The 26245-nt window shown below is 45.3% G+C and overlaps 2 protein-coding genes and 1 long non-coding RNA gene across 6 annotated transcripts; 1 reads left to right on the top strand and 2 right to left on the bottom strand.

The window, feature by feature from the left end:
- Window positions 1-875: 875 nt before the first annotated feature.
- LOC109737029 (uncharacterized) lies at window positions 876-14240 on the top strand. Its single transcript, XM_020296257.2, has 13 exons — window positions 876-1170; window positions 1265-1375; window positions 3514-3611; window positions 4045-4131; window positions 4317-4447; window positions 4528-4600; window positions 4702-4747; window positions 4847-4956; window positions 5073-5180; window positions 5262-5321; window positions 12455-12516; window positions 12684-12996; window positions 13565-14240. Exons 1-13 carry the CDS (start codon window positions 987-989, stop codon window positions 13787-13789), a joined length of 1608 nt encoding a protein of 535 aa, XP_020151846.1. The 5' UTR covers window positions 876-986; the 3' UTR covers window positions 13790-14240.
- A 1187-nt stretch (window positions 14241-15427) lies between these two features.
- LOC109737028 (protein TIFY 9) lies at window positions 15428-18177 on the bottom strand. The gene is made up of 5 exons (XM_020296256.4): window positions 17813-18177; window positions 17552-17712; window positions 16674-16764; window positions 16494-16551; window positions 15428-15847 (listed from the first exon to the last, which is right to left on the bottom strand). Exons 1-5 carry the CDS (start codon window positions 17925-17927, stop codon window positions 15760-15762), a joined length of 513 nt encoding a protein of 170 aa, XP_020151845.1. The 5' UTR covers window positions 17928-18177; the 3' UTR covers window positions 15428-15759.
- A 3088-nt stretch (window positions 18178-21265) lies between these two features.
- On the bottom strand, window positions 21266-25846 carry LOC109737027 (uncharacterized). 4 transcript variants are annotated; one of them, XR_012202744.1, is made up of 5 exons: window positions 25104-25846; window positions 23942-24176; window positions 23267-23369; window positions 22434-22526; window positions 21266-21618 (listed from the first exon to the last, which is right to left on the bottom strand). It is a non-coding gene; the product is annotated as an uncharacterized lncRNA (long non-coding RNA). The 4 variants fall into 4 exon arrangements; XR_012202747.1 differs by having other exon boundaries at window positions 22439-22526; window positions 23971-24176; window positions 25104-25807; XR_012202746.1 differs by having other exon boundaries at window positions 22439-22526; window positions 25104-25805.
- Window positions 25847-26245: the final 399 nt, after the last annotated feature.

Raw genomic sequence — 26245 nt, 5'->3', positions numbered from 1 at the left:
GCTTCAGTTTTAGTAGTGCTAGTGCATAGTGGTGCATCTGTATTCAGTTTTTCTTCTTCTAAAACTACAGATGTACTACTATCTTTTATACTATTTTTTGGACAGAGGGAGTATCTCAGTAATAATTTTTCTTTTCTTTCAGTAGAGTTAGCACTAGCATCTCTTTTGCTTGTCCCCTGGACGGGAGTGTCCAGCTCACTTCTCCTAGTAGTTCACTGGAACTCTAGCTCACTCCAAGTTAATGGATGTCTCAGGTCAGCTGCGACGTCGACAGTTAGCAGTTCCATTTGAAAATGGGCCTGCTGAAATGCATGGAGCATGGCCTAATTTCTTTTGTTTGCTGCGTCCATGGACAAGGAGGGAGGTCAGCTGTGACGTCAACTGCATGTTTTCTGATGTTTGTTGCGTCCATGGACAGGAAGGGAGGTAAAACGGGCCAAACAAACAACAAAAACAGAAAAGACAAATAAACAAAGCCCACACCCCAAGCCCATAACGGGGGGAAATTAAGACCCAACAGGGAGGGAGATAAAACGGGCCTAATCTATTCAGGGTGATGTCAGCCGACTGAGACTTCTGAATCGACTGAGACCTAGACAGTCCCACTTCTAGTAATGTAACAATTCCATTATATCAAATGAGGCTAATATAATAAAAAATAAAATCAACTCAGTGAAATAAAACTATGACATTTCATTCCACTTCATTACCGAACCCAACACACCCTTCCTTGCCCACCAAGAATGCGCCCTAAACTCCTTCTCAAAAAAAGAAAAAGAAAAGAATGCGCCCTAAAGCTCGTCCAAGCTTGGCGAGCCCACTTATCCTGTGAAGATCCACGGGCTATTGGCTGCGGCCTGCCAGTGGGCTGGCTGTCTATCAGCTCCGGTACTCGATCGCATCGCATATTCGTCGTCTCGTCTGTTTGCTATCCCATCCCCCTCGTCGCGTGTCCGCTGGCGTGCGCCGCCGCCGCCTCTATCCGAATGGCGCTTCGCTCGCCGGAGCTGCGCTTCGCCGCCTCCACCGGGCTCGGCGCGCTCTCCCGGCCCAGCCGCCTCGCTCCTTCCCCCCTCGCCGCGCTCGCTTCGCCCCGCCGACGCCGCCGCGGCCCGTCCCCTTCCCCTTCTCCCTCGCCCTCCGACTCCAACCCCTCGACCGCCTCCGCCGGTAAGTCTGCGCCTCTTCTTGCGTATTCTCCGCTGGTCTGATGGTGATACACTATGATTTCGCTTAACCCCCGAACGGGCCGAGGTCTGTGTAGGCGACGCGGACGGGCCGGAATGGAAGAAGGTCAGCGCGAAGCGGTTCGGGTACAAGGATTCCATGATCCCCGATGAGGCATGGAACGTCCTCCACCGACTCCGTAGCAGAGGTGCGCCCCTTTTTCGTTTGCTTGATTGTTATCGTGGAAACACTGAATTGTCACTACTAATCTTGTCTTTCTTCCTTTCTTGAGGAGGGACCAATGTTATCTGTTGATCTTGAGTTTATGAGAAGCCTCTGATACACATATAGAAGGATTTCTTTTTAGCCCTAAAGTGAATCGTTAGCTGAAAGTTTGCTCCTTTACAGCTATTATGGTAATATCATGGTTCAGCGTTTGATTCTCGTGATATAAGAACATAACCACTAGTAAATTACGAGATGGGTTGGGCGCGCTTTGCTGCGTCGTTGAATTTGTTGGGGTTCTTAAATTTCTTTACTCACTCTATTTCAAAATATATGGTGTATTACTTTTTTGAAAAGTCAAACCTCTTTTAAGTTTGATCAAATTTGTAGAGAAATATATTAAATTTCATAATATCAAATCGGTGTTATTAGATTCATCATGAAATGAATTTTCATATTTTTTTAATATCGTGGATGTCTATATTTTTGGCCCTGAACTTGGTCAAAATTAAAAAAAAATTGACTTTCCAAAAAACTAATAACCCTTATATCGGTGGGGGAGACGATTGAGTGAGTTTTATGATTATTTGTACTGCGGTTATTTGGTGGGCCTTTCGCGCTATGATTCTGTGTTATCCGCTAATCAACCCATATTTATGCGGGGATATTTTTTCATCATGGTTGCATGTACTATATTCGTGCTATAGTATCACATGGTGGCGCTTTATTCTGGGTGATAGGAGTCTGCGAGGGGTTGATATGTTTTTATAGGCCGGTTGTTGCTGATCAATTTGAAAAATTGTTGGCCCGATCAAAATCGTAAACCAAATCTAAAATTGAAATTGAATACCTCAATCGAATGAAAGAGCTTTAAAATTAGGGAACATAAAGAATTAAAATAATTAAATGGGAGAGCTCCTTGAGAAATTGTTGAACCGGTCAAAATTGGGTGACCCAATTCTAAATTGAAGCCTCAATTAATTGTGAAGATTTAAAAATGAGGAAGCATAGTGTATTGTATAAAAAATTAAATGAGAGAGTTTTGTTGACCCGGTCAAAATTGGGAGACCAAATTCCAATTAGAGACCTCAATTGATTGTGAGGCCTCCAATCCTAGGGAGCTTAGTTATATAGTATATAGCATTCTTTTACTTTTCCATGAAATACTCGCATTACCATTAGAGGCCTCCTTTGGCTCATAGGATATGAATTTCATCGGAATAGGAAAACCATAGGAAGTGAGATGAGATGTATCTCAAATCCTATAGGGAAAGAGATGTCAATTGGTTCGTAGGATAGGATATTTTTATTTGGTCTAGGATAGGATAGGATCTTATGGGTTTCACCTCTAGCCAACTTGTTTGGGACCAAAGGCTTTGTTGTTGTTGTTGTTGTCTAGGATAATATTTTTTTTCCTTTGAATTACAAAGGATTTGTTCCTATCCTATACAGGAATAGGATTCTATTCCTACAAACCAAAGGGCCCCAAAGGAAAATTTCCTCCAAAATCCAATCCTTTAGAAGTCCTACAAAAATCCTGATGGTTGATGGTATTAAATGGGTAAGAAATGTATCTGGTTTTATTGTTCCACTATTCAGTAAGGAAGTTCAATTCCACTGTGTTACCCTTGTTAAGCTTCATGCACTAGCCAACGCAACCAAAAGTCTGAACTAATGGGAAGGGCTAGGCAATCCACATATGCACTTCAACACCCCCTCTCACGTGTGACGTGGAAAGTCAACATGTGGATAGACTCAGAGGCATGGCTCAAGAGGCATATACGTGGACAAAGGGGGGCAACAACAATGTTTCGATAAATTGCGAAAGCCAGGACTTGAACTCAAGACCTTGGACTCTGATACCATGTTAAGCTTCATGCACTAGCCAACGCAACGAAAAGTCCAGACTAGTGGAAAGGGCTAGGTAATCCACATATACACTTCAACAACCCTGCTGTTAGGTAGCTAAGAACTATAAAATTATTGTTTTTCCTTATTATTCTAAAACCACGATGATAACCGAAGGTTTTATGTCTTCAGGTGAAGTATCCATTTGGGTTTTACTTTTTTGTTATTGCACTCTCAGATTCAGTGATATGTGTATATGTTTTACTGCTGCAGGATATGATGTGTACTTGGTTGGTGGTTGTGTTCGAGATCTCATAATGAAGAAAATCCCAAAAGATTTTGACATAATAACAACAGCTGATCTTAGGCAGGTTATAACTCATATTAACGAGCATGCCATTGTTATGCAGTGATTATTACAAATTGGTTTGTTGTGTGTCATACCTTTCTCAAAGAGTCGAAGCTAACATTTCTACTGAAGTGTGGAGATAGTAAATTTTCTAGAATAATAATAGTTTTGTCAAAATCAACTGCAACAGACATAATTAGCATATTTGCTTGATATTAGATGCATGCAGTTTTTCCTTATCTGAAATAAGAGATACCTTCAGTCTATCCGTGATAAGTGAAAGGTATAAATAAAAAACTACTATGTATAATTTCACTTCTAATTGTATATTTGCATGTGTCATATTTTGCAGTTATGTTGCATTGCAAGTCGTCAACAAATTCTTATTCTATTTGAGATGCAAAAGCAATTTTGTTGACCTTACCAACAAAGGATGCTATTTTGAACTCTTGCAGGTGAAAGACACCTTTGTAGGATCAGCTGTTATAGTAGGAAGGCGGTTTCCCATAGTTCATGTACATGACAATAATTCCATTGTTGAGGTTCGTATACATTTGTGCTTACTTGGCTGGATCGTCAGAATTTGCACACTTTAAGAGGGGGGTTGTTGAATTAGATTTCCTTTCACACCGCATATGCTGCCAACTCAATACTGAGTGTTATTGAATTAGATTTCCTTTCACACCACATGTGCTGCCTACTGAACATTTCTTATCCTTCCTGGCAGGTGTCAAGTTTTAATACTTACGTTCGAGGGTCAAGTGGCAATCAAATGCCCACTTCAAAGAGCCCACATTGTAGCAAGAACGATTATTTACGCTGGAAAAACTGCCAAGGGAGGGACTTCACTATAAATGGGTTGGTGTTCCTTTACATGATAACTGGTTTCCATACTGCAAGCTGTGGTATGCATATTTGCTGATGTTAAATGTGTGCAGATTAATGTTCAATCCGTATTCAGAAAAGATCTACGACTACCTGGGAGGCATTGAAGATATTAAGAAAGCTAAGGTCTGCTGTATTAATAATTGTTGTAGTTGCATCGTCTTTGCTTGTGTTGACCATCAATCATTTAATTTATTTGTTATGACCTCCTTTTTCCCTTTCAACAGGTTCGTACTGTCATTCCTGCCGCCACTTCGTTCCATGAGGATTGTGGTCAGTATCATTTCAAATTTGTCTTTTTTTGGATTTCCTTTCTGTTTTATTTTTGCCTTCTTGTGAATTTGGCATTAATATGCAATCTGCAATTGACAGCTCGTATTCTACGTGCAATCAGAATTGCTGCTCGATTAGGATTCAGCTTTCCCAAAGAAACAGCTTATTATGTGAGAAATCTTGCCTGTTCTGTGGCAAGACTTGACAAGGTTTGATCCTGTACGCACAATGTGCTTATATTTTGTGAATGTTTGTCTTCTCATATGCATTGGATAAGCAAGAACGGAGCTCAGGTGCCTGTCTCTTACTGATTTCCTTCTTGTAGGGAAGATTACTCATGGAGGTTAACTATATGCTTGCTTATGGTTCAGCTGAAGCTTCTTTAAGGTTGCTTTGGAGATTTGGTCTTCTTGAACATTTATTGCCCTTTCAGGTATAGCTGTGGTTGATATCTCAAAATATAGTGGTGTTTGTTGTGGTGATTTTAGCTGAACTATTTGGTTGAACTATACAGGCTGCATATTTTTCTTCAACTCTTTTTAAGAGGAAGGATAATGGGACTAACATGTTGCTGGTAAGTTCCATTTTTTTTAAATGGACTCCCTCTGTAAACTAATATAAGAGCGTTTAGATCACTAAAGTAGTGATCTAAACGCTCTTATATTAGTTTACGGAGGGAGTACATCTCACTGATAAAAGTTTGGGCCCTTGAGAATATACTCAAATAACATTGTTTTTTTTTTCATTTTTACTTAAGTAATAGAGGACTCATAAAGTTTGGGCCCTTGAGATTGTACTCAAATAACATTTTAATTTTCATCTACTTAATTGATAGAGAAATTTACTCTGTACCCACTACGATTTTTGCAATTCTCCAAAACAGCACTCACATCTCACTTCTTCCCAAAACACCACTATGAACTAAGGCTGATAGGTTAAGAAAAGTCATATTTGCCGTCACCTATTTGTGCCATATTCCTCTCCCTCCCATATTCATCCTACCAACATGTATGCAGGCGCATTCTGGACGCCAACCTTAGCCACATAAGCCTCGCTCCTCAGCTCCTAGGCCTTATCCAATGGGATTGAAATACATTATAGACCCTCAAGCTGTCAAGGCTGTGAGCCCTTGACTATCAGGCACATGCAGACAAGCACAGGTGCTTAAGGCACTGACGCCTATGCCAAGGGAGCATGATTAGTGTGTATCGGAGAGATGACTCAGGGTTCCTTTGGGTATATCAAAGGGGAAACCCGGTGCATATAGCTCCCGCTTGTGCAGGGTCCCGGGAAGGGTCGACCGCTTTGGGTCTATTGTACGCAGCCTTTCCTTACATTTCTGTAAGAGGCTGTTTCCAAGACTTGAACCCGTGACCTCATGGTCACAAGGCAGCAGCTTTACCACTGCGCCAAGGCTCCCCTTTGGGTATATCCAGAAAAAAGAACAAATTTTGCCAGTGCATTCACTAACAAAAGTGGGCCATCACTCGTACTTGGATAGAGGCGATGTGTGAGTTGTACTCAGGAGCGAACAGACTTTGTAGCACTGAGGAAATTTACTCAGATTACTAATAAGTTACTAAATGTTTGCCAATGTTTTAAGTTCTACTAGCAATTGTGTACGTGCAATGCATGTTTTACACAATATGTATGTCGTGACGTATATGCAACTCAAAAAAGGGTATTGGGGGTGCCCCACGCGCGAGAATGCAGGCTGTAATGAAGGGGTTGATTCAGCAAGGAGATGTAAAGGAAACTATTTGATAAAAATTAAGTGAATGATTGTGCAATTAAGAGCAATTAATGCAATTCTAGGTTCGAACTTATTTTCCCAGTCATTTGAGTCCTTTTTTTTGGATGGTCTAGTTCAATTGAACCAAACATAACTCGCACTCCCTCCATTCCCTTATACAAGGCCACAAATTCAGATTACAGGTACCAAGGTAAAATTTAATGACTGCTTTGCAAGACAACTTTTTTTACGTTAATTGGGATCATTAATACATCTGCATGCATGCAAAGAAGGAATGGGAAGGAAGTAGCACACTGTCATTGTGACTACATGCATGCAAGTATTAAATAAGTTGCTAGTACGAGAAAACTGTTAGATGTGTATAGTCCCTTTGTGTATATTCCCATTGTATAAGGGGCTTTCCTGCACTTTACCAAACATGTATATGTTTTGGCCTTTGGCCCTCAGTAAAGTCAGCTGCTCATTTATCCAACATGGTATCAGATGCTAGGTTAGCCTCGTTCTCCCGCACGACGCAACTCCGTGCGCCCTGCTCCTAGCTCACCTCGATTCCGGTCGCCCCAGCCCATCTTCGGCTGTCCCCGTCCGTTGCTGGCCGTCTCCCCCTTGGCCTAGCCCGGATTCTGCAGCCCGGCCGGACCTGACGCCCGATCCTGCAGCCCAGCCAGACCCGGCGCCCTCCTCCTGTTGCGCCCGGACCCGGCGCCCTCCTCCTGCTGCCCGGGGCTGTGCTCCTCCGGCCGGCCGCCCCCGCCTCTGGATCCGGCCGCCGTCCATGCCCCTGGCCCGTTTGGCTGCCGGCGCCCCCGTCTGACCGGCGCCGCCGCCCTCGACTGCTTCCGTTCGCCGCCGCTGCCCTCCCCCACTGGCCCGGCTGGCTGGTCTCTACCCTGGCTCGTGCAAGCCTCCTACGAAGCCAGACACCGCGCCCCTGGTCGCTCCCGACCAGATCGAGCGGGCCCCTGCCTCGCTTGCGCTCTGGCCCGATCCAGATCGGGTAATTTGTGTGCATTGACTTCCAAAATAAATAAATAAAAAATCTCATGTCTTCTTCGGCTATGTCGCTGTTCCTCGGTGCTCGGTGATCTTCGATGGCACCAACTATGCTGAGTTTGTGGGCTTCATGCGTATCCATATGCGTGGTCTTCTGTGGGGTTTTCTCTCTGGCGAGGTTTCCTGTCCGCCATGTCCTGTTGCTCCCATGGCTGCTACCCCGTCAGTACCGCCGGTTCTTGCTGCTGATGCTTCCCAGGCTGATCGGGATGCAGCCAAGGCTCTTGATGATACCGCAGTTGATGCTTATGATCAGCAGATGTCAACTTATTCAGATACTCTTTCTGCCTACCGAGATGCTTTGTCTGCTTACACTCAGTGGTGCAATGATGATGCTCGTGCTGCTGCTGTTCTTACTGTCAGTATTCTCCCTCAGTTTGCTTCGGAGTTCATGGGCCTCAGCACCGTTGCAGCAATGTGGTCTTATCTCTGTCAGCGCTATCAGCCCTCTGGAGATGCTCTCTACTTATCTGTGGTGCGTCAGGAGCACGCTCTTCAGCAGAGTGACTCTTCTGTTGATGAGTTCTATAGACAGACGTCTGCTATTTGGCGCCAGTTTGACTCTCTTCGGTCAGTTGTTTGTGGAGCTTGCCGCTGCTGCCAGACTATGCGGTCCGACTTGGAGTTTCAGCGTGTCCATGAGTTCTTATCTCGTCTTCGCTCTGAGTTTGAGCCTCGACGCGCTCACTTGCTTGCTCGTGGCCGTGTTCCTATCTCGGAGGTCTTTGCTGAGCTTCGTGCTGAGGAGACCCGCCTTCGTTTTGCTGGGTTGCTTGCAGTTCCTTTAGTGTTGGCTGTCCGAGCTCCTGTGTCGTCTGCTCGTCTCACTGCTCCATCGCTCCTGCCCACACCTTTAGGGGGGGTGGGTCGCCCTCCTTATGCTGAGAAGGGCCGGTCGCGCCGTGACACCTTCTGTGACTACTGCTCCAGGCCAAGTCACCCAGAGTCTGATTGTCGCCAGAAGCAGCGAAACCAGAGGCGCTCCTCCTCCAGTGGGACTCCTGCGTCGTCATCGACTCCGTCACTCATAAAACAGGATATTGTGCGGCTCGAGCGCCTTCTGGCTTCCTCCGGTTCTTCATCGACGGGTTCTGCTGCTGCTGTGGCTGCTTTCACCTCTTCATCACCACCGGCATCTACACCGTCAGGTACATCTTCGTGGGTTCTCGACTCTGGAGCTTCCTTTCATATGTCTTCTGATTCTTCAGCGTTGTCTTCTCTTCGACCTCTTGATTCTCCTATTAATGTTCTTACTGCCGATGGCACATCTCTTCCTGTTGCTAGTCGTGGGATTCTTTCTACTCCGTCCTTTTCTGTTTCTAGCGTTTCACATGTTCCCCGCCTTACCATGAATCTTTTTTCCGCTGCCCAACTTACTGATTTTGGTTGTCATGTTATTCTTGATACCGACTCTTGCTCTATTTAGGATCGTCGCACCAAGGCTTTGGTTGGTGCTGGCCCCCGGCACCGTGAGTCAGAGGGCCTTTGGGAGGTTGACTGGCCGTGTGTTCCTTCCGCTGCCGCCACTTTTGCCAGCTCTCATGCTCTTGCTGCCTCGTCTGCGTCCTTCCAGCAGTGGCATCATCGCCTTGGCCACATCTGTGGCTCTCGCTTGTCATCATTAGTGCGTCGGAGCCTTTTAGGGTCTGTCTCTGGAGATGTTTCTTTACATTGTAATGGTTGTAGACTTGGCAAACAGACCCAGTTACCTTATCCTACCAGTGAGTTTGTATCTCAGCGTCCTTTTGACTTAGTTCATTCTGATGTCTGGGGTCCCGCTCCCTTTGATTCGAAAGGTGGTCATCGCTACTATGTTTTGTTTATTGATGATTTCTCTTGCTATACTTGGCTCTACTTCATGAAATCTCGTAGTGAGGTTCTCTCTATATACAAACGATTTGCTGCCATGGTTCACATCTAGTTTTCCATGCCTATTCGTACTTTTCGTGCTGACTCCGCTGGAGAGTATATCTCCCAGATGTTGCGTGGTTTTCTTGCGGAACAGGGTACTCTTGCCCGGTTCTCATGTCCTGGTGCCCATGCTCAGAATGGCGTTGCAGAGCACAAGCATCGTCATCTGCTTGAGACGGCTCGTGCGCTGATGATTGCCGCTTCCCTTCCACCCCACTTTTGGGCGGAGGCCGTTTCTGCGTCCTTCTATCTCATCAACATTCAGCCATCGACTGCTCTGCAGGGTGGTATTCCTATGGAGTGTCTCACTGGTCGTTCTCCTGACTACTCAGCTCTTCGTATGTTTGGATGTGTGCTATGTCCTTGCCCCGCAAGAACGCACCAAACTGACTGCTCAGTCGGTTGAGTGTGTTTTCCTTGGCTACAGTAATGAGCACAAAGGCTATTGCTGTTGGGATCTTGTTGGTCGCCGCCTGCGCATTTCGCGTGATGTGACCTTTGACGAGTCTCGTTCTTACTACCCATGTCCTTCCTCGAGCTTCTCTGTGGACGATATTTCTTTTCTTCTCCTTCCCGATACACCCTGCTATGTGCCTCATGTTCCACCTCTCCCTCCGGCACCTCTCATTCCTTCTCAGTCACCCCCTACACCATCTTCCTCATCAGCCTCCCCATCCTCCTCCACCTCTCCACCATCATCTCCAGCCCGTCGCCCTCTCTCACCGTTTCCTCTCCACTATACTCGGCGCCCTCGTCCTGAGGATGATTTCCCTGACACGCCTTCCACCTCCGGCGCGCCTCCCTTCACGCCTACCCTGGTTCATGACCTCTGTGCTCGGCCTCGCCCCTCGTTTGATCGCTATTCTCCTGATCGGTACGGTCTCTCTGTTATTGCTGAGCTCACTTCCTATCGGACTGCCATGACTCAGCCTGAATGGCAGCTTGCGATGGCCGAAGAGCTTGCTGCTCTTGAGCGCTCTGGCACATGGGATCTAGTTTTCCTTACTTCCGGTGTTCGTCCCATCACTTGCAAGTGGGTCTACAAGATCAAGACTCGCTCTGATGGTTCTCTTGAGCGCTACAAAGCTCGGCTTGTGGCCCGTGGTTTTCAGCAGGAGCAGGGACACGATTATGATGAGACATTCGCTCCTGTGGCCCATATGACCACTGTCCGCACTCTCCTTGCTGTGGCTTCTGTTCTTCATTGGTCTATCTCTCAACTTGATGTCCAAAACGCTTTTCTCAATGGCGAGTTGCGTGAGGAGGTTTATATGCAGCCACCACCGGGGTACTATGCTCCTGATGGTATGGTCTGTAGACTTCGCCGCTCCCTCTATGGCCTTAAACAGGCCCCTCGCGCCTGGTTCGAGCGTTTCGCCTCTGTGGTGACTGCCGTTGGCTTCTTACCTAGTGATCATGATCCCGCGTTGTTTGTCCACACGTCTCCTCGTGGTCGGATTCTCCTCCTTCTCTATGTTGATGACATGATCATCACTGGTGACGGTTCTAACTACATTGCCTTTATTAAGGCTCGCCTTCACGACCAGTTCCTCATGTCTAATCTTGGTCCACTTCGCTATTTTCTTGGGATCGAGATCTCCTCGACCTCTGATGGCTTCTACATCTCCTAGGAAAAATATATTCAGGATCTTCTTGCTCGCGCCGCTCTCGGTGATGAGCGCACTGTTGTGACTATTATGGAGCTCAACATTCAGCTTCGTGCCTCTGATGGTGATCCTCTTCCTAATCCCACTCGCTATCATCACCTCGTTGGCAGCCTTGTCTATCTTGCTGTTGCGCGTCCTGACATCTCCTATCCTGTTCACATCCCGAGTCAGTTTGTTTCAGCCCCCACCTCTATCCACTATAGTCATCTCCTCCGTGTTCTACGATATCTTCGTGGCACGATCTCTCATCGTCTTTTCTTTCCCCGCTCCAGTTCTCTCGAGCTCCAGGCCTACTCCGATGCTACCTAGGCCAGTGATCCTCAGATCGACGCTCGTTGTCTGCATACTGTGTCTTTCTTGGTAGCTCTCTTATTGCCTGAAAGACAAAGAAACAGACTGTTGTTTCTCGCTCGAGCACAGAGGCTGAGTTGCGAGCAATGGCTATGTTGACGACTGAGGTGATTTGGTTACGATGGTTACTTGAGGATTTTGGTGTGGCTGCTACTACCTCGACCTCCTTACTATCAGACAGTACAGGTGCTATCAGTATTGCGCGTGACCCGGTAAAGCATGAGCTCACCAAGCACATCGGTGTGGATGCCCACTTTGTGCGTGCTGCTGTGCAGGATGAGACTCTCGCTCTTCACTATGTGCCCTCTGAGTTACAGTTGGCGGACTTATTCACGAAGGCACAAACTCGAGCGCAGCATGGCTTTCTTCTCTCCAAACTCAGTGTTGTTGATCCACCATGAGTTTGAGGGGGGGGGGGGGGGGGGGGGTTAGATGTGTATAGTCCCTTTCTGTATATCCCCATTGTATAAGGGGCTTTCCTGCACTTTACCACACATGTATATGTTTTGGCCTTTGGCCCTCAGTAAAGCCAGTTGCTCATTATCCAACAGAAACATCATAAATTTTTGCCTCGATTACTGTTAGTGGCCTTATATAGATGCAAAATGTATTTTTCATAGTGGCCTTGTATAAGGGAATGGGGGGAGTACCTATTATATTGGAGCCCAGTTGTTCTGGTCGATTCTCCTAGAATATTGAGAATCAGACCTTCCCCCAGATTTTCCCAGAATCTTGAACCCATATGTTTTTGACAATCCTATCTAGTTAGGGTCTAAATATGTTTTTCACAATCGGCCAAAAGAGCTGGGCCCCAATATAATAGATTGGTTGCAAAATATTTCTAAGTTGGGATTGTGGCGTTCTTTCTGTTTGGGAGGTAATTCCATGTTGTGGTGGCATGCTATGGATATTTTTTTAATTTGGCTTTAGTTGCTAGATTTGTCTATTAAGTTTACCATCTTGTGCGCGCAGGTCCTATTTTCTAAGCTGGATAGTTTTCTTGCACCTAACAGGCCATGCCATAATAGTTTATGGTAAGAGTTGAATGATTCAACTTGTTATTTCTGTACAACTCATCAGTTTATACAGATTCCAAACCTCTAATTCTAAGAAGTATACATCCTTCCAGACTCTTAATATTATCCGTGGGATTCAGTACTACTTGCTAAGATGACATTCTATTTGATTATTGTTTCTACAGGATAAGCATTTTAGCGTTCCATGAGGCATTGGTACGCAAACCACGGGATCCTTTGGTGGTGGCTACTTTTGCACTCGCTGTATACCTTGGAGGTGATCTGCCACTGGCAGTGGATATTGGACAATCAATCAACCGTCAACATGATGCTGGGTTTGCAGAGCTCTTGGAACCACGGATGCGGGGCAAAAAAGGGTTATTAGCTGAGGTAAAAGACCTTGCTATCTCAATGAGGCAGGCATTAACTGAAATGACTGACGAGTATTATGTTGCAAATGCTATGGCGAAAATCCCTCAAGCACCGTCCTCAGATCTTGTAAGTGCAAATTCTTCTACCCTCCATATTTAGTTTAGTTATTTGCTGCTTGCAAGTAGACCTGTTTAAATATTGTGCTTTGGGACAGGCCTGAAAAGCGAGGCCCCAGTCTGTCCAACTCTGTAAGGGTAAGCCTGAGGCTGGCCCAAAGCCTTTTTCAAATAACTTCAACTAATGCTGATATCTTTCTGGGTAGTGGTGTATCTAAGTACTCACACCGTCCCTAAAGTTGTCCTAAATCAAAAACACTTATTTTGGGACGGAGGGAGTATCTCTCAAGCACGGGAGAACTCTCATATCACCAGTAACAATATTAACTATGGCCTATAAAGCATGATATTTTAACAGGTAGGAGTAGTCACTTAGCCAGGAATAGCTGCTCCTGAACTAACGCATGCATCCTAAGATTTCCTAGTTCGTTACCTCTTTACACGCACAACATTGCCAGCACTGGTAGAGATGAACTTCAGCCATGCTACTAGTATTTTATCTATTCTAGATAGTGACAATTGCAATGCTCCATGTACTGATGCTGATTTATGCCATCTTGGTACATATTCCGGTTTAGGTATTTATCCCACTACAAGCATACCTGAAGGTTCTCAAATTAATTGAGCGAGTTCAACATGGAAAAAAGGAGATTGGTTACGAACCAAAAAGCAATGGAAATATCGATTATCACAATTTAGCAAATGGTACACCTGCTGAAGTAAGAAATCTCTTCACGCTGGTTGTCTTTGACACGATATACCCCCCGAACCTGGAGAAAGAAGATGACAGCTCTAGAAGATGAACAATCAATTCTGGGATTCCTAAAGAGACCTGCGCTGCCTAGAGCTTATGCTCCGATGGCCTGCTACAGAAGCTTGCGGAGCTTTCCAAGCTTGAGCTGCCGTGTCGAATCAAGGAGAGCAGCAGATGTTATTTGCTGGGTCGGATGGGGATAAACTCAGCTTCCATGACCATGATGTGTTGTTAATCATCGTGGCCTATGGTGTACACTTATGTTGGACCCGGTTTAGCAACTGCTCGGTTTTTCTGGGTGCAACTGTTTCTTCCCAGATTATCCCGAGTCAATGTTTCTTTCTGATCTGTTGGAAATGCTATTAAGCTGTGGATCTCATTTCAAATGACTTTCTGGTACGCTGTTATTCAATTATGGGTATCCCCTGCACACTAACGCCCAGACTGCATGGAATAGTTGCAAAAAATTGCTAGTGCAATAATAGTTTCTGTTTCTATGATGTCGGACGGTGTTCTATGCCATGCAATTCCATTTTTTTTTCATAACGCGTCGATTTTTGCTTCTGGGTGTGATTTTTGCCCGAGTATTTTACCATGGGATATTTTCACCTGCAGCTGCGTGTCAAAAGCTAGACTGGTACTCCCTTCGTAAAGAAATATAAAATTGTTTAGATCACTATTTCTTTACAGAGAGGAGTACTACAGTATTGAGAGGAGTACTACAGTATTGATCGGTCATCGTCTGACTTATGTACTCCATTCGTTCTGAAATAAGTGTCTCAACTTGTACTAGAGCTAGTACAAAGTTGTTGTACTAGCTTGAGACATTTATTTTGAGAAAAAGGAGTATGAAAGACCATCAATCAGGCACGTTTTAGATCACTATTTACGTTGGGAGTAGGCAAGTACGTTTTGCTCAGAACGCGATGGTCAAGTCCACCGTACCGTACCCCACCCACCCACTTCTGTCTTCCGCGTGGAATTATTCACGTGATCAATGAACAAAACCACCTCGTGTGGCGCGCTTATTTGCTTGTTCCGCGAAACAGCATGGTAGCTTTGCAGGCCAGCCGCGTTTGCTTGTTTAGGCACCTCAGACTCTAGGACTCTAGTTAAAGCACAGACCAGCACACCGTGTCACCGGGCAATATATGATAGAGTACATACCCCTCGTTCGTTCGTTCTTTATACTCCCTCCGTTCCTAAGAACTACGTACGAATCTATATAAGCTATTTGAAAGTGTAGATTCATTTATTTTGTTTCGTATGTAGTTTATATTGAAATTTTTAAAATGACTTGTATTTAGGTACGGAGGGAATAGTTAACAAAAGACAAGTAGAGGTCTGGTTGCTGTGGGGTCGATTCGGGCACCGGTGGAGGATAGGTCGCTGCATGTGATGATGGTAGATGAAGTGAAGTCGCTTCTTGGTGACAAGCAAGATTGTTCTATTGCTCATATTAGTAGATGCAAAATGCTATCAGTCACAAGTTGGCAACTTTTAGTTGTGTGGAAGCTAGGACAGTAGTTTGGCTAAAACCTGGCCTTGCTAATATACCCCAACTTTTTTTGAAGGAGCTTCCTTTAGTTTGAGCAATGAAATTCCTTTAACCTCGCAAATAAAAAAGGACAAGTAGAGGATATCGCTCAACGGCTGTAGAGGGATTGCAACCCCTGAAGAAATGGTATATGGCAGAACAGTTATATTGATACAAATGATCTACCCCTTATAAAAAACAGTGTTACATACATACATACATTTGCATGAGTGCATGCAAAATTAATCATCTGTAGAAAAGCGCATTGACCAAACTTAAGCCACCGCTACCAAATTCTGTTGCACGTATCTATACTAGTGCTTTCCCGCAAAAAAGAAAAAGTATCTATACTAGTGCAACCACTAGTGGTTCCATTTCCACACACATGAATATACACTGATAATCACCAGAACAATTAGCTATAATCAATAATCAAGAGTACCAAATGAACATCAAGCTAATCAGTTAAGCCCAGAAGCTAGCTAGGCTGCTTCCGCTTCCTTCTTCACACCAAGAGAGTTGCTGCTGACGGTGGCGGCGCCGGGATGGTATGGACCCATGCGGGTCAACCTGCACGTTTAAACAACCGCACGCATGATGAGTTAGGTGGCGAATTAGCTAGGTCAACACGTATACGTACAGCCCAAAAGATTTGGAGTAGTATGTAACACAGCTTTTGACTTGTTCTGAGCAGAAGAAGGCAAAGATGATACTACGTGCATGCACACGTACACACACACGATCGAACCAAATCCTGCTTTCCTCGGTTTGGGTGAGCAGATCAATCGTGGTGTTTGATTTGGTAGGCGTCGGTCCATCAAATCGGTCGTTGATGTCCATCGAGATGTCACCGTCAGTCAACTATGTATGCGCATGCTGCTAGCTTCATTACGACCGCTGTCGATCGCACCAAAAACGTGGTCTCCGATCCATCAAGATCGTTCAAGGACCCACACGGTTTCAACATCTTCCCCTCTCTCCATGTGGAATGTTCAAAGAGAGCAACTAGTCCTGATATCCTACCTAACCTCAATTTCATTTTCTCTCTAATATCAGCGTCCATTGCACGTACGAAAAGATATATGCCATAGCCTGCACGTACTGCTACCTTAACTTGGTTTCAAAACAAGAAACCACTACTACTTTAACTTATGGTTTTGTTCCATCGACAAATTGATAAAACATAATTCCAATATACACAATTGTATGTATTTACCTCTCTTTACGCTTCACGAGGAACTGCTGTAACGATTTTGTTCTTGCCAATGGTATGTCTGCAAGCATGAATATTAGATTTGTAAGCAACGATTTTATCAAGTGTCCAACGAACTGTTTTTCTTTTTTTTACTTATTACAATTTTTTGTTTGCTCATGATGAGTTATTATTTAAACAAACCTTTGCTTGAATTTCCAACAGGTGTATTGTTGCCGAGGTCGCGCCTTTCTGCCATCGTTACATCCCTTGCCATCTGCATTATAGCTTCTGCCTGTCAAAATATTTGGTAAGATGTCGAAGGCAACATTAGTATATGAATTTGATAATATACATCTCCTACATCTGCGTACTTTTATATGCATACCTTAATTCTCTCTAATCAAAAGAAATATGTAAGTTCATTTTTGGAAATCTGACATCGGATTAAGTGCTTTAAGGTACATCAGACAACAACAATTATTGTTTTGAACAGTTTACATGCGTAAAATATACTACGTTTTTGCAGTCAAATGTAAGTGGTTTTCAAGACAACCATCTGATTCCCACTTCAACTAACTAAAATCTGCAGTGAAGTGTTTTAAAGTTACCCATTTTTGACACTGCAATTATAAGTGACCTAAATAGTTGATCCCTACTGTCTCAGTTCTCTTAACATGCATATATGTCACCTTATCATCTCACTAATTATTATTTTTAACATGTGTGAGAAATGATATTTATATCCTCACTCAACATGCACACATCCTAACTCACCACACATATCACCTCACCAATCACGCTACTTATATCTCTCTTAACATGCATGAGAAATGCTACTTATGTTCTATATATATTTACAACTATATAACAAGCACATACAAGTTATTATACCTATATTAATTTTCATTCAAATTTCAAAATATTACAACCAATCCCCGCAGCAATGCACGGAGTATCGTCTAGTTAAAAAAAAGTTATAGCATCACCTTGTGGTCGAAGTTAATTAGTGAGGGTCGAGAGTCTAACGAAGAGGAGAGTAATAAGCAAATGAAACTGCAGGCGCGGAGACTGATAATCACCTTGTGGTGGGAGACATCGAAGACGGCAACGGAGCCGTTGTAGAAGACCGTCATGGGACTGGGAGCCGCCGGCGCCTCTTCCGTGGTCGCCGGCGAGCGGGCGACGACGACGCGGCGCAGCAGCTGGGGGTCTATCCTCGCTATAGCGCTCGTCTCCATCCCTGCCCGCACGCATCCATGCAGTTCCAGTCAGCATTCACGCGCGCATACACACAGACACACAAGAGGTAGGGATAAACTAGAATAATTTGACATTCGGACCTCGGATGGACGACAAGGAGGAGGAGGAGCCGGTGCTCTTGCCGTGTTGTTCGCTGGGGGCAGCGGCGCGGAGGCCGAGGAAGTCGAGCTCCACCGGCGGCGCTCTCGACGACATGCTCGATCCCAAGCTCGAGGACGTAGAGTAGAGGGGGTATGGAGGCGCTCGTGTGGCGTGGCTATGGGCAATGAGCGGAGTTGTTACGTTCGATCGGGAGCGCGAGGCCTAATATATATGAAACGAGAGCTGCTGGCTACTGGTCGCCGGTGTCGATCGAGCTACCGCTGCATGAGCTCACGACCCATGTCGTCGTCGCCGTCTCTCAAATGAAGTCTCATTGCTCTGCAGCGCAGGTCGGAACGCGCGAAAAGATGGCGATCGGCGAGAAAGCGACCGACCCACCCCTCCGTCTCCGTCGGCACCACTAACCAATTTGATTTACTAGGTGGTTGGAGGAAATAATGAGATGGATCCTCCACTAATCAGTCGCCGCGTGTGGTGCCAACCACTCCAACAGCTCGTGACGAGTGGGAATGGGCACACGCGGTCTCAACGGCCTGCGTCGGAAGAGGCGTGTGAAGTGAGTGGGGCACGCGGCTGATGGGACGCAAAGGAAATAAAAATTAAGCCACGAGCGGAAATTCATTCGGTTGCTTCCCCGCGGAGCAACTTCCCACGCCGGTGCCCGGTTTGAGCCGACAGCGTGCGCCGCGGGCTGCTCTGGTCCACGGGCATGGATGGATGGATGGACGAGTCCTTTTCTTTACCTTTTTAGGCCAACTCCACCACGTGATCCCAAACGGATGTCCGGTTAGCCGGATTTTGTCCCTTTGGGTAGGATGATGGGATCGTGTCCGGACCTGTCCTGGGATGCGCTGGCCGTGCGTCCAGCGCGCGGCCGCATCCGTTTGCCCCATCCTGTCCGCCAGGTAAAAAATGCCCATATTTTTATATCAAAACTAGTTTGCACGTCCAAATATTAATTGTCTGAAAATAAAAAGTTTTACAACCCAATCGAAATTGTTTCTAATAAAATAGCTTTACAACCAAATCAAAATTGTCTTGAATGAACATAGAATGAACCAATACATCTATTGATTGCCAATGTGATCCCACACGTGCTCAACCAAGTCATTTTGAAGATCCAAATGAGTGTGCCAATCACGCAGCTCACGATAAAATTGGACAAACTGTTCAAATGTGGCCGGTTCTTGGTGCAGGGGCCCAACATTTTCACCTTCATAATCAAATCCTTGGTCGAAGATATTCTCATCACGCTCGTCCTCGACGATCATGTTGTGCATGATCACACAAGCAGTCATCACCTCCCAAAGCTTTCTTTCATACCATGACAGTGCAGGGTTTCGAACGATACCCCACCGGGATTGAAGCACACCAAAAGCACGTTCCACATCCTTTCTAGCACTCTCTTGCATTTGGCAAATCGCTTTCTCTTCTCACCTTGGGGGTTCGAGATTGTCTTCACAAAAGTTGACCACTGAGGATATATGCCATCAACTAGATAGTATCCCTTGTTGTACTGGTGGCCGTTGATCTCAAAGTTGACAGGTGGGGAGTGGCCTTCTGCAAGCCTTGCAAAGACTGGAGAACGCTGTAGCACGTTGATATCATTGTGAGAACCTGCCATGCCGAAGAAAAAATGCCATATCCAAAGATCCAGCGAAGCCACCGCTTCTAATATGACAGTGCACGCTTTGACATGCCCCTCGTACTGGCCCTGCCAAGCAAATAGACAGTTCTTCCACTCCCAGTGCACACAATCTATGCTGCCAAGCATGCCTGGAAAGCCTCTAGCTGCGTTAGTCGCCAACAATCTCTCTGTATCAGCGGCAGTTGGCTGCCTCAAGTACTCCGGGCCAAACACCTCGATCGCAGCCTGACAGAACTTGTACATTGACATCAGACATGTTGTCTCACTCATACGCACATACTCATCGAGCAGATCGCTTGGAATTCTATATGCAAGCATGCGGATGGCCGCGGTGCGTTTCTGGTAAGAGGAGAATCCAAGCTTGCCAAGGGCATCCGTCTTGCACTCGAAGTATGGGTCATGAGCAACCACTCCCTCTCGGATACGATTAAACACATGCCTTGCCATTCGAAAACGGCGACGGAATTTATCCGGCTTGAAGAGCGGGGTGTTCACAAAGTAATCGGCATAGAATAGGGCGTGGCATCTCTCCCTATTGCGGTTCAGGTTGGGAGCACGGCCAGGGAGTGACCCCTGTACCGAGGAAGCTGCCGTTGAATGTGGTCGTGAACGACCAGTGCAGCCACCATAAGATCTTCATCATCCGACGACGAATCGTCCGATAAACAAATGAAGTGGTGAAAGAAAAACTCATCTCCACTGTCCATACCTTTGTGGGCAAAGTGTCGAACACCTTGCGGTCGTGGTGGCAAGAGGCCACGATGATCACCTCGATGCAGCAGGGGTGGTTGGCGGCCGGCTACTGGCTGGGGCACTCGTCGGAAGCTGCCGCGGCCGCCGTGGTACGTCGCCGGCGGTCGTATCCCCTCTGCCTCCGGCTGCAACGGCGACGGCCAAACCTCCTCCGATCGACGGCCAAAACTACGGCGAAAGCGCGTGTGTGGTGGCGGCCATGTCGAGGCGTGGTTTGGTATGGATGGCCGGGGACTGCGCGATGAGGAGGCGGCCGGAGAATAGCGGCGGCGCCGGCGGCGGGGCAGGGCGGGGAGAGGGGATGGAAGCGTTGGAAGCGAAGGGACTACTAATGTCCCCGACAGACGGGCTACGGGGACAAGGGCGTGCGGCGAGCCCGTCCGCGCGATGTCCGTTTCACCCCAAACTCGGCGCAAGTTTGGACCGGAGATGGGTAAAAAACGAATGAAATCCGAACATTTATCCGTTTGAGGCCGCACTATTCATTTGTTTTACCTCAAACAAATGCACCCGGATAAGATGGGATGGCGCGGTGGAGTTAGCCTTACCAGGTCCGGGAGTAGCGTGGCCGATTCAGTGTTTCTTCCGCACCGCTGCTGTTGTGCCTTTGGGCTTGTTTCGGTGCATTTAACATGTGGATTTGCGCACGGGATCCTCGCATCCTGCTGTTCGCAGGAAATGAAAGGGAGGCACGAAATTGAGCGGCAAAGGAAAAACGCATTCCATGTGGAGGTGGGTGTAACCTTCGTGATTCTGTAGATCCAGCTTGATGCGTGCATCCAGTATATGGCTGCTATATTTAGGTCGTGTGGGTTCACAAGTTTGGTTTTGGTTTGTGCTATGTTTATTTATTTTTTATTAGATGACTCGTTGCGCCAATGGCGCAAAGGTCGAGAGGGAGCCCAGTATTGTGAGAATATTTAGACACTCAAGTCAAAAACCAAATGTGGCCAATACTCCCGCATCCTCTGCTTGGAAGCCGTCTTTTCTTACCGGATCTAACATAGATACATGATTCTTCGAGAGCAAATTTCAGACAAAATATAAAGCATGAAAGGCTTTAAGTTGTATTATTAAGACCATACCATCATATCTTCATTTAGTTTCTTTGAAAATCTAAAGGTCTAAGAGGACGGTACATGTGAGAAGCTGTGAATCCACAACAAAAAACTAAACTAACTTCCAAACAAACATTTTAAGTTTGGAAGCCACAAAGAAGCAGCCCAGATCTCTCGTTGTAGTGCAGGTTCAAGAAAATGGGCTGAATGACCATCATAGCAACATGTAGAAGCAGCAAAAATATAGGCTTGATGTGTAACTGATCATGAAACATAGCTTGGTCAGTTTCTCCATTGTTGGCTTATACTGAGCAAGAACATCAGCCTGCAGAGAAGAAAAATGGAAGACTACTTTATTCTACGGTACATCCACAATAATACAGCAAATAAAGTAGTTAAATGTGCGCTAAGATGTAAGACCTTTTAGATCACTATTTTAGTGATCTAAAAGGTAAGTAGTGACCTAAAAGGTCTTGTATTAGTTTGAAGAGGGAGTACTTAATAAGACTGTAAGCCAGTACATGAAAGTAATGCCGGCTTCCCATTGATTTGATCAAACCAATATGACAAAGGGAAGGTGAAACTTCAGAAGACCATATAAATTGACCGCGTGTCTTAATTTAAAACTCTGAAATGAAGTAATAAACATTAAGTCTGAATGTTGTCACTAAAAAAGCATAAAAAAGGCAGACCGGCCAGCAGTGCATCATAATTAGTGGTTCATCATGCGCAAACCAGGCAGCAGTAGCCTAATAACTTAGACGAAAAAAATGCAAGAAGTCAAAGCACAAGGTGGGAAATAGGACTGAGCATTGACAGGTAACCAAATAATGAAGGAATATCCCCATGAAAATCAAGAACAATAAATTAGCATCCAGAAGTACATAGAAACAAACATTCCGCTTGGCAAAGTGTGATCTCAGTATGATGTTAATAGTTGGGACTAAGAAGGTAACCACGTAGAGTGTCACACCTAAGGGCGTTTTCTTACGTCTCTACTCTCTAGTAATACAACTCACTATTGATTGATTTAACTAAGGTATTCTTCAGCTGGGTATTTATAAAGGAAATTCACTATGCTTTTTTACCAGCGAGTAGAGAGCAACTGAAAGACTTATGTTTTTAAATGCAAGAACAAACCTCACCAGGCTGCTGTGCAGACTTATTGTCAGTGGAAGATGCTACAGCTGAGCAAAATTGACTTGGGATTTCTTCTATGCCTGCTGCTCCCTCCTGCAGCAATTATTTAGAACAACAAAACAATTTACTGTGAGATGAGAGAAGGCACACTAAAGAAGCACATCCGTAAGTGCTACAGCGATGGCAAGTGCCTCAGGTGGGCGGGTAGTCTACCGGGATTTATATGATCGATAATCCCTTCACCTGGAGTGATAAATCTAAAGGTAAAGAACACATAACATTTGAGCATATATTGTCAAATTGTACAGCTACAATAGTCAGAAAGACATGACACCAAAAGGCTAAAGGAACTACAGCTTCAAAAAAAGCTATAGGACCTAAAGCAGAACCATCCATTGTTGCAACGCAGAAATTAGAGATATATCAATATTATTCTTTGGGTGTAATATTACTCACAATAGCAATATGCAAAAAAAAATAGGGACCATTTACAATAACAACGTTACTGATTAGAGAGATTATTTATACTGCAAGTGGATAACTAATATCAATTATCTGAGGAAGCAGATGCCAACATAGGGAAAACACACATGTTAAACTGCTTCCCTCACCAGCAAATAAATGTCCACACGAGACTAACCGGCTAATTTGAGGAAGTTCATAGTACATGATTACATAATTACTAATATAAATTAGCAATTTTCCTGAATCTCAACACGATACTGCTTTGTACACTTGAAGTACACAACTTCACACAAGAAGGCAAATGAAGTCAAATCAGAGGGGAAAGGAAGTAATTGCCAAAAAAGAGGGGAAAGGAAGGAAGCATGCACCTTGAGCAGGAAGCCTCCAAGCTAGGAGAATAAATTCACGAACTAGGCATGATCACCTGTTGTTGCTCCTGCATGGCCACTGATGATCCTCGTCCCTAACAATCTGAACACCAATTGTATCCGGAACAAATACAAATCAAATGTATAAAGAAATAAGACGGAAGACCAAACCCTGCAGCTACTGTTCCGCATCGCATCAAACTAAGATTATTATTTTTGCCAGGATTTGGTAGACTATTAAGTCTTAAATACAACAAGCGTGTTTGGAAAGTATACATCAAAGTGTATCACAAAAAATCACTGGCTATCTTTGATTTGGTGACATAAATTCACACAATTCTTTTGAAGCAAGCACATCATAACATGGAAGCTGGGACTACAACGAATGCACATAGGCTAAATAAAAATGGCAAGATAAATGCACTATAATCCATAGGCTAAATACAAATTCAGAAGATAGGTATCTTTATAACTGTAAGCCGCTACTCCAAAGGGCAAAGTGTCTCAAGAATTTCAAGCAACTGGCATATCAAATTTGGATTGGAACAGATAAAAACATCGAGAATAGCTAGAATGATCTATGCAGTGAATTTCTTTCAGAGAAAAAATATGTACAATTCAAGGACAGACACTCCACCACCTAACTGCCATGCTCAGTTCCTTGCTTGAACATACCTATGCTTTTGTTTCGGATAAGTGAATACCTTCCTAAACCATTGCCAGACATATCATATCCCTTTCTCCAATTGTATCACCAGGTACCAATCATATCTCCTGTTTGATCTGATTTTCCAAAATTAATAATGTCCTAGTAGCATTCTGATTTCAAATAAGAAAATAGCATCATGATTGTCCGACGGCCTTGCTATCGCCTAACGCACACACTGTTCCATGGATTGAAAGGAATTCCCTGCAGCACATAAAATTTATATTTGTTCAGAAACAAAAAAAGTTATATCTCGAAGCTATAAAATACAAAAGTTTAGCGCTCCACTAACCCACAATTAATACTGGCAAGAGTAATGCAGTAAAAAGAAAATAATTGCACTTTTATAGTATTTTGCTTAGAAGCACAATCAGATATTCAGATTAAATAATGAAGTTATTACCATGAGTAAGTTAATTATTTAGGTAAATCATTGTCTAACTAATCATTGTCTAACTAAGATTACTTTAACAAGCAGTGTTTTCTATCACTTAGATTAAAAGTGAGACACTAAATTCTCCTCTTAACAATTTTTCAGAAATGAACACTAAACATGTAAGGAGGATATCAAATCTACTTTCAGGAAATTCTTGGAAATCAGATAACGTACATTCTAAAGAGAGCATATGTGGGCACACGGCCATTTACTAATCTACATCAAACTCCATGGAAGCCATGGTATATTAGCCCAGGTATAGGTTTTGGCATATCATACTTCAAATAATGCATCATATGTCACTTAATATCTATGTTACAGATATGCGCAGTCTAAACCCAATCAGGGACTTAATCATTTTGGCGCCTGCTTCGGTTTGCAAATTCTGTATCATTCTTTGCACTGGATATATGCAATGAACATCTGACAGAGCTCTTTGACTCACTGCCTGTTGGGCATTCATAGCTGTATGTAACATAACTAATCAAATGGTCGTTGCCTGCCCATTCGTTTGGTAATTGGAGCATGTATCGAATAGTTCAAAAACATCATTTGTCTCGAGCCGCTATACACTAACTATGGGGCAAAATTTCTACAAAAGCAAGGGTTGGTCCGTTCTAAACTTGGTCTGATGCCTGCTCCACCGTGTCACCTCTGCATGGACTGGTGTGCAAAGAGGAAGAAAATAAACTGACCTGATCTGGTCGAGGTTAGAGGATGCGCGGGTCTCCGCGAGCCGCAGACCATCGAGGTCTCCTCTTCCTACTCGAGCTCCTGGGCGCCAGAAGCGAGGGGAGGCGAGCACGGGTTGAGAAGGACGACATCCAGCGCGCCAATAGCGCCCCTGGCCGGCGGCGCCGTCTCCATGAGGGCTGACCTACTCATTCACCCCGTCGTCGTCCTCCTTCCTCTTCCCTGCAGCCTCACACCATCGCGACGGGTCGGCTGCTTCTTATCCTCTTCGCCCGCCTCCCCTGCCCCTTGACCCCACCACCTGCCTTGCTTGAACAACCTCGACCAGCTTATGGAGTCAAGTCGCCGCCGCCGTCCCGATGCTGGCTGCTGCTCCCCTCCTTTCCCCTCCTCCGTCGCCGCCCCAGATGCCGAGTCCCGATCGAGGCCGCGCTCCTCGGCTCGAGGTCTTCCTGCTGAGGCCGGATCGAGGCCGTGCTTGTCGAAGCCAACCACGGGGCGGCCGCATCTGGGCCACTCTGCGTCGCCGCGACAGCCGGCAACACGAAGAGGAGGGAGGGGCTGGCGGCGCGGGGGGGGGGGGGGGGGGGGGGGAGGGGTGGCGGCACCGGGAGGCTAGGGTTCGTGGGAGGGGATCGGGGAAGAGAGCAGAGTGGGTGGGTGGGGCGCGAGTGCGGGCTCGAGTGCGGCCGGATGCAGCGGCTAGGGTTTCTCCACGAGCGGGCTGCGTTTTATACGCCCGTATGCAAAATGACGAAAATGCCCTGGCGGGGCACGGAATTTACAGGCGGTGGCACGAGTATTGTTCATGGCGATTTAAAGGCGACGTGGCCACCTTCATCCTGCCTGGCACTTCTTGTGGGTTTATATGTTCAATACCCGCAAACCGATGTAGAGTAATTGTTCACGGTAATTTTTCAGATGTCAATAGTATGTACAAAGCGGAGAAGTAAAAGAAGAAAAATAAAAATAAAAGGTAGATGTTAGAAGGTATAGTTGGGGATTGGTGGAATCAAGTACTCCCTCCGTTCCAAAATATAGTGCTTACTTTATTCCCGTGCTTCAACTTTGACCATAAATTTAACCAACGAGACCGACTGCGGCGGAAGCAAAAGTTATACCAGTGAATTCGTATTCAAAAGAA

The sequence above is a fragment of the Aegilops tauschii genome, chromosome 2 (genome assembly GCF_002575655.3).
Source record: "Aegilops tauschii subsp. strangulata cultivar AL8/78 chromosome 2, Aet v6.0, whole genome shotgun sequence".
In the NCBI taxonomy this organism is placed as follows: Eukaryota; Viridiplantae; Streptophyta; class Magnoliopsida; order Poales; family Poaceae; genus Aegilops; species Aegilops tauschii.
The sequence above is the reverse complement of the archived record's forward strand: the minus strand, read 5'-3'. Positions and strand labels throughout refer to the sequence as shown.

What these genes read in the sequence shown, in the direction of transcription:
- LOC109737029 (XM_020296257.2), top strand. Translation starts at nt 987, where the DNA reads ATGGCGCTTCGCTCGCCGGAGCTGCGCTTCGCCGCCTCCACCGGGCTC. An exon ending in TTCGTTCCATGAGGATTGTG is followed by an intron (nt 4,748 to 4,846) that starts GTCAGTATCATT and finishes TGCAATTGACAG; the next exon opens with CTCGTATTCTACGTGCAATC. An exon ending in CCATGCCATAATAGTTTATG is followed by an intron (nt 12,517 to 12,683) that starts GTAAGAGTTGAA and finishes TTGTTTCTACAG; the next exon opens with GATAAGCATTTTAGCGTTCC.
- LOC109737028 (XM_020296256.4), bottom strand. Translation starts at nt 17,927, where the DNA reads ATGTCGTCGAGAGCGCCGCCGGTGGAGCTCGACTTCCTCGGCCTCCGC. An exon ending in CTCCTTGTCGTCCATCCGAG is followed by an intron (nt 17,713 to 17,812) that starts GTCCGAATGTCA and finishes GCGTGCGGGCAG; the next exon opens with GGATGGAGACGAGCGCTATA. An exon ending in CTCGTGAAGCGTAAAGAGAG is followed by an intron (nt 15,848 to 16,493) that starts GTAAATACATAC and finishes TTAAACGTGCAG; the next exon opens with GTTGACCCGCATGGGTCCAT.